General features: G+C 26.9%; 1 protein-coding gene across 2 annotated transcripts; it reads left to right on the top strand.

The window, feature by feature from the left end:
- The first annotated feature begins 1,845 nt into the window (after nucleotides 1–1,845).
- Nucleotides 1,846–3,519, top strand: LOC130963312 (mitochondrial carnitine/acylcarnitine carrier-like protein). 2 transcript variants are annotated; one of them, XM_057889444.1, is made up of 3 exons: nucleotides 1,960–2,048; nucleotides 2,172–2,213; nucleotides 2,531–3,519. In XM_057889444.1, exon 3 carries the CDS (start codon nucleotides 2,531–2,533, stop codon nucleotides 3,425–3,427), a length of 897 nt encoding a protein of 298 aa, XP_057745427.1. In that variant the 5' UTR covers nucleotides 1,960–2,048; nucleotides 2,172–2,213; the 3' UTR covers nucleotides 3,428–3,519. The 2 variants fall into 2 exon arrangements, with proteins under 2 accessions (XP_057745432.1, XP_057745427.1); XM_057889449.1 differs by lacking the exon at nucleotides 2,172–2,213 and having other exon boundaries at nucleotides 1,846–2,048.
- The last annotated feature ends 7,471 nt before the right edge of the window (nucleotides 3,520–10,990 follow it).

Raw genomic sequence — 10,990 nt, forward strand, 5'->3', positions numbered from 1 at the left:
TTTTTTTGTACCAAGAAAAAAAATTATTTTGATTAAAAAAAAATACCAACTTCCCAATAGAATTTCAAACTTGGAGGGCTTTTTCTTGGCAGAGGAAATTAACTTGATGGATTTTATTAATCCATAATATTTCTCCAAAAACATTCACTCTTTAAAATCCAGTGCTATGGAAATTAAACAATGTACACAACAAATTCATGAGTTCCCCAAAAAGTTTGTTATGTATGTCTTTGGAATCAAAACCTTGAACAAGAAAATACCAAGTTGATTTGTCTGGATTTTGAGAGAATCTATGTAGTTCCAACTTGGTTTTTTCTCTTTTGCTTTGTCATTATTCTAAAGCCCTATTTGAAATTTTTTTAAGGAAAACAAAAAAGACTTGGTCAAGTTTGCTAAAAGTGACTTAATTTTTGTTTAATTATGGTTCCATTACCTGTCACCTAAATGTATGATTTTCATAAATATATCTTATTAGACATATTCAGGCTAAAAATAAATAATGCTAATAACTGTGCTAACCAATTTTTTTAATTATATATATTTTTGGGTTTGTATATCAAACTGTCATAAACTATTATAATAACTTGATTTTAATTAGAAGTTTCGTGTAAAACACGAACTAGATTTCTGAATTTTTTGTCACGAATTTAAAATAGAGAAGAAGAGGTGGAGTTCTCCTTAAACCAAAGATCTTGCAATGCTTGGGAGTGAGATTTTTGAAAGGTGCGGTGGCATTTTTTTTTAAAAGACATTATATGTGGCATCAATTTTGGTGTTAATCATAAAAAAAAAAACATGATATTATGAAGATTGAAGATGTTTTAAATATGAGTCATATCACCAACTTTTGTTTTAATAGGTTGTTGTATACTAAAGATCTTATTCGAACGTCTGAGACTTATTTAAACGAACGAGTATTCGAGTAATTCAAATTGATTCATATCACTAAATTTTTCATACTCAAAAAACTATTACACTTGAATAATTAAATAAACTATCCTAACAAGTAACAAACTCCATAGAAATATGCATTTAAGTATTTTTTTAAATAAATAAATTATTTATTGATATGTGTTTTTTAAATCTGTATAATTTGTATTAAATTGTTTATAAAATTTAAAATTTGGAATCGATATAATTCAGTTTGAAAGAACAAGAAGTTAAAATTATTAAACTTCAAAATATTTAAAATTTAGATAATCTATAATTTAAATGATAAAATTTTAAAATTTAAAATTTGGATGAGATATAAATCATACAATTTTAGTCACAATACTTTGACTCGAAATTAGATTAAAAAATTGATTCAAATTTAATTGATACAATATAAATAGTAATTTTTTAATATTAATTTAATTTTCTTTTTTTTTCTAATAAATTAAGATTTGAATAATGATTATATTTCAATTTTGTTTGAAACTCCATTCCGATAGGCCCAGATAATTTCATTTGTAATCTTATCTGTTATATGAAACAATTATCTATAACAGAGTAACATAATAATTAGTAATTAGTAGTAGGTACTAAGTTGATCCATTGAACACTTTTTTAGGTATCATTCATTGACACAAATCAAAATTCTCTAAAGTAAAAAAATTAGTAAAGTGGTAAAGTGAGAAATTAATCATTCTTAAATTAAAATAGTAATCCACGTATCTCGGAAAAATTACAAAATTAATGATGATTAATCTTTCATTTTATCACTTTATCAATTCCCTCACTAATTTAGAGGATTCTAATTCCAGTGACACACATGCTAGTTGGTGCTCCATAGAAATTGGAACTCATAAATCCACATGTGTAAAGTTGTGTGTTGGCTAAATCCAAATCCAAATCTAACCTCAACCTCTGCTTGTGTTGGAGCAAGAAATAAAGAAAGAAAAGAAAGAAAGAGTAGTAGAGTTGTAGTGGCTAATATTATCTTTACCTTGTGAGTCACAAAATTCCATTCTCCTATCATCTGAATCTCTTTTGAGCCACTTGCTTCTCTCTTTCTTTTGTCCTAACCCCAAACACACACACACTACTCAGTCTTGTGGCTCTCTAAGGTTCACTCTCTTTCTCTCTCTCGTTCTAATTCTTGAATTCCCTTAGAAGCTTTTCAATAAGTAAAAGCATGCACCATTCCTCATTGGATACATAACAATTTTTTCTTTTTCTTATCTCTCTAGCAAGTCTTGGATATTCCCATTCTTTTCCTTAGCTACACCTCAGTAAGATTCTTCTCTGCTGCACCCCCTTTTGCCTTAATTCTTAGTAATGTGAATTATTCTGATGGCTTCATTTTTCAAAATCAGTTCATGTATGAATTTTTGTTTTCCCTTTTTATGTAATGTAATTGTCCAAGTATGTGTTGATTAATCTGATTATGGCGTCGTTTAGTTCATGTAACCAACTTTTTTAAGTCCAGCTTTCTAAGAACATGCTATGACTTCGAGGTCACAGGTTCAAATCTCGAAAAGATTCTCTCTACTGAGTTAGAATCTTGTACACCAGACTGTCCTTTTATTGATATGACATGCTTTTGCAGATGGGAGACGTGGCGAAGGACCTCGCGGCGGGGACGGTGGGAGGGGCGGCGCAGCTAATATGCGGCCATCCCTTCGACACCATCAAGGTAAAGCTGCAGAGCCAGCCTACGCCAGCACCCGGTCAGTCTCCAAAGTATTCAGGTGCAATTGATGCTGTGAAGAAGACATTAGCAGCTGAAGGTCCAAGAGGCTTGTACAAAGGGATGGGGGCCCCACTTGCAACCGTTGCAGCCTTCAATGCCGTGCTGTTTACGGTTAGAGGACAGATGGAAGCATTGGTCAGGACCCAACCTGGTGCTCCCCTCTCAGTTAGCCAGCAGTTTGTTTGCGGAGCCGGCGCCGGCGTTGCTGTTTCCTTCCTTGCTTGCCCCACTGAACTTGTCAAATGCAGGCTGCAAGCACAAAGCGCACTTGCTGGGACCGGAACAGCGGCGGTGGCTGCCGTGAAGTACGGAGGACCAATGGACGTGGCGAGGCAAGTTCTAAGATCAGAAGGCGGCATGAGAGGCCTTTTCAAAGGCTTGATTCCGACCATGGGGCGCGAGATACCGGGAAACGCCATAATGTTTGGTGTCTATGAAGCAATCAAGCAAATGCTTGCGGGGGGCCCTGACACTTCCGGACTAGGCAGAGGATCTCTGATTCTAGCTGGCGGCGTGGCCGGAGCCTCCTTTTGGTTCATGGTGTATCCAACGGACGTTGTTAAGAGTGTGATCCAAGTTGATGATTACAAGAACCCAAAGTTTTCTGGCTCCTTTGATGCTTTTAGAAAGATTCAAGCTTCGGAGGGTTTAAAAGGCCTTTATAAGGGTTTCGGGCCGGCCATGGCGCGAAGCGTTCCGGCCAACGCCGCCTGCTTCTTGGCATATGAGATGACAAGATCAGCTCTTGGATGATATTCAATTCTCATGTTTCTTCTTCTTCCAAACACAAGTTCATGTTCTCTTATTTGCTTTAACAAATTAAAGGAATCATTATTCTTTTAGAAGTAGTGACAAATATTTTTTTTTTAGAATGATTTTATCTATTTGCATTCTATTATGCATTACGAATAAATCTATTTAAAAAAAAAATTGAACAGTCTTATGATTCATGGGAAATCTATTTAAATATATTACGAATAAATCTATTTACAAATTAATTTAATGCTTATTGTTTATAAAATACTATGGGAAACAATAACATGAGGGTTTTTTTTTATGAATCAATATCTTCTAAAAAAAAAGTTGATAATAAAGTAATAAAATAAAAAATTAATTACTCTTAAATTAACATAATAAAACATACTTTTTATAAAAATTGTAAAATTAGTGATAATTAACTTTTTATTTTATTATTTTACTAACTTTTTTACCTTAAAATATCTATAATTTTATATATATATAAAATTCATTATTTCCAAAAAAAAAAAAATTACAACAAAAGATGAATTAATGTTTTTGGTAGTTGAGTCCAATTTTATTTATAATTAATATAAGAAAAATTTGTACTAACAAGGATTTTTTAGGTTTTTCAATTCAAATTTTAAAGAAGTATTTCGTTTTTTAAATTTCATGATTAAAGAAATCTATCAATCTAATTTTAAAATGAATAAACCCCCCCCCCTTCTTTATTTTTTTTTCTCCCTCTACATTGTCCTCTCCACCTTAGTTTTTAATTCATTTCTAAAAATCAGATTTATTCTTTGCCTAACCTATTTTTTGGACATTTAACTATTTTTTTAAGGCAACTACTCAAATGAAGATGCTAAAAACATCTTTTTATGAAGATTCTTGTGTTAAAAGTGTACTTTGTTTGTTTAGCCACATTTTAAAAAAAATAACACTTTTGTAACACATCAAAATCAAACCATACATTTCATCATCTAATGATAAAAAAGAAGCATCTTCATATAAAGACAATAGTAAAATCTTCATGGTAGTATCCACCTTTTTTTAAAACAAGTGTTTTTGTCCACTCACCCTTTAGCCAGCCCATATCACAGCCATTGTTTTTGAAGTCAAAATTCCTTGACTGTTCCAGCAGTAAACCTCACCAACTTATGGCACTCAACACTAAGAGACCCTTTTGAAGCATGAACGTGGATTGTTTAAATTTTAAATTTTTATTTTAGATAATAAAGTGTAATTTTTTATTTTTAAATAATTTTTTTATATTTTTTTATTTTACTTATAAAATAAATAGTGAGAGATTACATTTTATTTTTTAAAATAAAATTTAAAATTTAAAAAACTCAAATTATTAATATATAATTAATGCATTTATAGATAAGGTTTACTACTTACCACATGTCAACATATCATTGGCCAATCAAACATCAGCCACACTTAACCACTTAAAATCATGCCAGGAAAAAACCCATCTTATAACTATGTATAAAAAATGGTGTTCTTAACTGTGAGGGAGGTATTGTATGTCCTAAAAAGTGTAATTGAAACTAAAGATTAACTCTCTTCATTTATAACCAGACAGAGACTGTACATCAAAAATTTAATCAGAACCAATTGAATATGTTATCTTTAATATTAAAGAATAAAATTGGAGTGAGAACTTTTATGAATAATTTTGATTTGTGAAATTATAGATCCCACCATACACATCCTAAGGATATTCTAGTTAGGGTTGATTCATTGTAATAATGTGTACATGTTTGTTAAGAAACTTTCGATCAAGAACAAATTAGAACTCATCAAAGATGATACATGATGAAAGAGAGTTTAGAGTAATATAATAGTTAAGTTATTTTTATATGACTTTAAAATTATAGTTCAAATTGCGAAAATAATCACTCATGTAATTGTAAGATTAGATTTCGTATATTACACGAGTACAACCCTTCTTCAAACTTTGTATTAAGTATTAACGCAAAATGCTTGTGCACAGGAATATGCCTTACCTTTAAAGATGTTATTTGGGATCTATTATGAGTATTATATATAAATTTTTAACTACTGTGATGTGTCTATTTATGTAAGATCGTCATGTAGATAACAATTTTTAAAGTGAAATTATATCTATTTTGATAGAATTTGTGAAAAATAAAAAACAATTGATAAAAGTTATATAAAAATCTAAAATATAATAAATGTTTCATTATTTAAAACTACATTGTTTCTATATTCATATGGCAGCAATGGTATGTCCACCACTGTAAATAACTAAAGAGTTATATTACGTGTACACTAAAATTAACTATCAAAGTCAGCCACCAGTATAAAATACATGTTAGAATATAAATACATTATGAAAATAAATTAAACTACACATATATTTATACACAAATATATTGGTGACTGATTTTAATGACTGATTTTAGTGTACAAATAATATTTTTCATAACTAAATACATGAGCAATTTAATTTCGTTTCGTACTATCTATTGATGGAATGACATATATATTCACTATTTGCTATCATTAAAAACTTAATTAATACTTTTCTTTTTTCAAAAGCTAATTAATCCGAAATCGAAATATTTGAGAATGTAATTGATGATATTCCACTTTTTTTTTCTTTAGGAAAAAAAAAGTTCTATCAAAAAAAGTTCTATCATATTCATTTACAAAACCAATCTATGATGAAATCTTTAGAAGTTGTTGTAGTTAAAACTAATTGTGTTCTTTAAACTTTATAAGCAGGGTATAAGCAAGGACGGACCCATGCATAAGAAATAGGGGGCATTTGCCCCTGCAAAGGTTTTTCAAAAAATTAATACTTATACTTATATATATATATATATATATATATATATATATATATATAATTTATTATATTATGTTTATTTTAAAATAAAATATAAATAATTTTTTTATTTTATATTAAAAAATATTTTATTAAATTTAATTTAGTATAAAAATAAATAAATAAATTTAAAAAAAGTGATAATTAATTTTATTATATTAGTTAATTAATTGATAATTAAATTAAAATTTAATTTTTTAATTAAATACAACTTAAATTATTAGTAATTTTTTTAAAATTATTTAAATGAAAAAATATATTATTTATATGTTAATATACTGTAATTATTTTAGTTAAAAAATTTATTTATACTAGGGGTGTAAGTTACCGAACCGGATCGAATTTTACCGCAAAACCGAACTGAAATTTACAACAACCGAAAGAAAAATCGAAAAAATCGGTTTTTTTTGGTTTTTTTTGAATTAAACCGATCAGTTCGGTTCGGTTTTCGGTTGGTTCAGTAAAAACCGAACCGAACCGAACCGAACCGAAATATTGGTTAAGAAACATTGTTTTTACACATTTACCCTTTAACCTTGTTGTTTTGCTAGACATTTTTAATTGTCTTTGTTTTATGTTTAATTAAGTTGAATTTGTATTGGATTTAGATGTGATAAATTCTTATTTTTCTAGTTTATATTGAAGGTTTTAAATTTTATTTTATGGCATTTTAAATTCAGATAAGTAGGTGTAAAAAAACCGAAAAAACCGACCGAACCAAACCGCTGTTGGTTCGGTTCGGTTCGGTTGCTCAAACTGCAGCCAACCGAACGGTTGGTCTCTTTGAAGAACCGATCAGGTCGGTTCGGTTGGTTTTCGATCCAAAACCGAACCGAACCGAGCCGATTACACCCCTAATTTATACCATAAAAATTATAATAAATAGATTTGACAATTAAATATGAGATAATAAAAAATAAAATAATTATTTAAACAAATATATAAAAAAATATTTAATCATGTTAAAAATAAAAAAATTATTATAAATGATTTTTTCATTATTTTGAATATTACATTGTATGTATGAAATTATATTTTTATTATTTTAAATATTATAATAAGTAATTGTATATATATTTTTAGTTCTTATCAATATGTATAGATAATTCTTATTTAAAATTTGAAATATATCTTAATCAATTTGGATTAGTTAAGTGATAGTTTAGTCGTCCGCGTAAGTATTGGGAGTTCGAATTCCATCTCGTATGTGTAGCACGCACCTCATTGTTGATGAATTGCATACTGTTAAATGAAACCCAAATTCATGATGAATGGGTGTGTTTGGTAACCACGTTTGAAGGAAAAAAGCACGTTAGAATTTCTTGAAAGCTTCACTTTTTTGTTTGGCTAATTTTCTTATCTACAAAAGCAGAAGTGATTTTGTTCATAAAATCACGTTTACAAGAAGCAATAATTTATAGCTTCTCCATTGCACTAACGTACTTCTAACCAATACCTTCAATATTTATTTTTCTTTTACCAACTTTATCCTTTATACATATTATTGTATTATTTATAGAATTCTTATCATTTCTCTTTATATGAACTCTTTTTTTATTATTTATATTTTTTATTAATTTTTTATTTGATATTATATAATTTTATAGTTATAATTTTTGTGTATTGTATTTATTATTATCTTTTTATAATAGAATTTATTGATCCTATTAGGTAAAATAAATTAAATAAAAAAATTAATCATAAATAATAATAGTTAAAAATTATAATGTACTAAAAAAGTGTACTAAGAGTATTAAAAATATACTATATAAAAACATATAAGAAAAAAGTATAAAAAAAAATTAAATATGTATAAAAAAATAATATTATAATTTAATGTCATGTCTTTTTAAGTAATTATCTATCTAAAAATAATTTTAACTAATATTATCCAAACAATATTTTTTTTTATCAAAATTAATTTTGGTAAAGAGTTGTCAAACATAAATTATGTTGACACAAATTTACTTCTATCCAAAATCAATTCTATAAAATCATTTTTATTCAAATTTTAGTTTTACCAACCATAATCCAAACACACACTTAATCCTTAACTTGTTGAGTATCGTAAAAAAAAAATTATACCTAAATTTTATTATATTTTTACCGCACTACTAATTTTTCTGAGTTTATAAGTATTCTTATCTTCAATAGGAACACTTCGACACTAGACACAGTCGCATACAACACACAATTCTACAAAGTTTTGTCTCCACTTTCTTTTATTTATATCCCAAGCTCTTACAATTTTTTTTAGACATACACACTCTCACACACACACATTTTCATTCATACACACTAAATTCAACTATAGCTGAAAATCGATCCTGAATGTGGCTTATTATGAGGCAAATAAATTTGCCACTCACACACTGCCTCAAGCTCTGATCTCCAGGGTTTAAGACATTTTTTGTTGTCACACAAGACATGGACACATTATTTTTCCACAAGTACATTTTGACCACTATTAATTTCAAAGTTTTCATAACAAAATTATATGGTAGTATTTGTTTTGAGATATTAAAATAAAAAATAAAAGATTAAAATTTAGCATCATGTTTGATGATCCAGAGATTGATATTAAAATTTTAATATCTGTCTCTAAAATTTTAATATTTCAGTCTCTCCAAAAAATTAAAACGTAGAAGATTGAAATTTTTAGAGACGAAACCTAAAATTTTAATAACATTTTATACCTAAAATATCCCTATGTCAATTAATTAATTCTAATTTTATTTTTTGTGCAAATTAAATTAAAACTTCATTCTTATTTCAATTTATATCTCTCACTCTACATTAAACACAATACTAAAACTTTTTTACTTTCTGTCTTTTCAGTCTCAATCTCTCAATTTCTATCTTTTTTTCAAACGCTAACTACATAATTACATCTTAAGAAAATTTCACCTAAAAGAATTTATTCTCCAATAAGGAAGTTAATAATAATTTATTTCACCATCAATAACTTTTTTAATACAGAACTTGTCCTTGATTCCTATCTATCACACTTTCTCCAATGGTTATTATGGAATTAGATGCTGAAAAGTGAAAACTTACCCCTTTAAAATTTATGCTAGAATAATTTTAGTTACCTATATCTATGAAACAAATATTCAATATCATTATTCATGCATTTACCTACCAAAGTATATATAAATATGACATTAGGGCTTCAACAAACGTTAGAAAAAACTTAATTAATGACATCAATAATGGACTTTGATGAAAATTATGAAAATTTCTGAGAATCAATCCAATAGTTGTTCAAGATAACCACTAATGATGAAACTTTGAAAGTTAAGGATATTTCATCAAATCCAATTTGACCTTTATTGGGGGGGACCTCGCCATCATATTATATATAGCGTGTGTATTTTTCAACCTTGATATCATAGATTTTGCATTTTTTTTAAATTAATGGTACGTTTTATTTGTATTTGTATTTGTATTTTTTTATTTTTAATATTTTTTAATTTTATAAAAAAACAAGAAGTGAAAATAAAAAATAAATTTTTGTTGTTTTTGCTATTTTTTCTTTTTTCTTCATAAAATATAATTGAAACAAAAAATCTTAAAAATAAAAACAACAAATATAAATGCAAATCAAATTCATATTTTATACAAGGTGATGATGCCTGATAAAATAAATAAAATTATTGTATTATTTTATAACGAATTTTAATATTACATCTGTTATAGTCATTTTAGATTTTGAAAGTAATTTACTTTCTACAGATATTATATTTTTGCGATTTCTAAACCACAAACATGTGTCCTAATAATCTCTCTCTCTTACCATTATTTGAATGATTTGAGATTGGTTTTATATAAAATAAATCACACTCATATTATTTTAGTAGGATGTTATATATTAGTTTTGAAATAGATAAAGTGATCAAATTATTTATCAACAACTCATGTTGCATTGTTTTGGTTTTCGGTGATGAGGAATAATATAATCAAATTAAATTATGATAATACTTTTTTTTAACGATTTTTTTTGAGAATTTTATTTAAGAGTCTATTATTTGTTATTGGCCAATAAATTACTATATATACTAAATAATATTTAAATTTTTTATATTTAATTACTTAAAAGAAAAGTATAGATAAATAATAATATTATTTAAATAATAAAATTAAATAAATAAATTAATCTTAAATTTAATTAATGATATAAATAATTAATATTTAATAATAATTAAATTTAGAATCATTTATTATATTCATATTATTTAATAAAATTATTAATTATTTAACATAATCCTTACTTAAATAGATGAATGAATTGATGATATAACCAATCCAAATTGATTAGCCATACAACCTACTTCATTTGCATCTATTGTATATGATATCCAATTGAGCAATCAATGTGATTGCAATTATTATATATTGTGGGATCCATATTAAATATTAGCGGTGAAGAACGCCCCAAACGCTATGATGAGAGGTGCATGGAATTGGAAATGTGTAATCAAGATTATTATTCCAATATAGGTAAGTTATAAGCTAAATTAGGTATTATTTTTATTAATTAGGTTAAATGATTAATGAACACAATCAGAATGTTTTTATGCTTTGTAAACACGCACAGATTCAAAATGGAGTGTATGTGACAAAAACCAACCAACTAATATGAATATGTGATAAACAAAAGTACGGTGTTCATGAATCGGATCGTATTTGTAAATTTACGGTAAATATTTATATCTAAT

Source organism: Arachis stenosperma, chromosome 1 (genome assembly GCF_014773155.1).
Source record: "Arachis stenosperma cultivar V10309 chromosome 1, arast.V10309.gnm1.PFL2, whole genome shotgun sequence".
Taxonomy (NCBI): domain Eukaryota; kingdom Viridiplantae; phylum Streptophyta; class Magnoliopsida; order Fabales; family Fabaceae; genus Arachis; species Arachis stenosperma.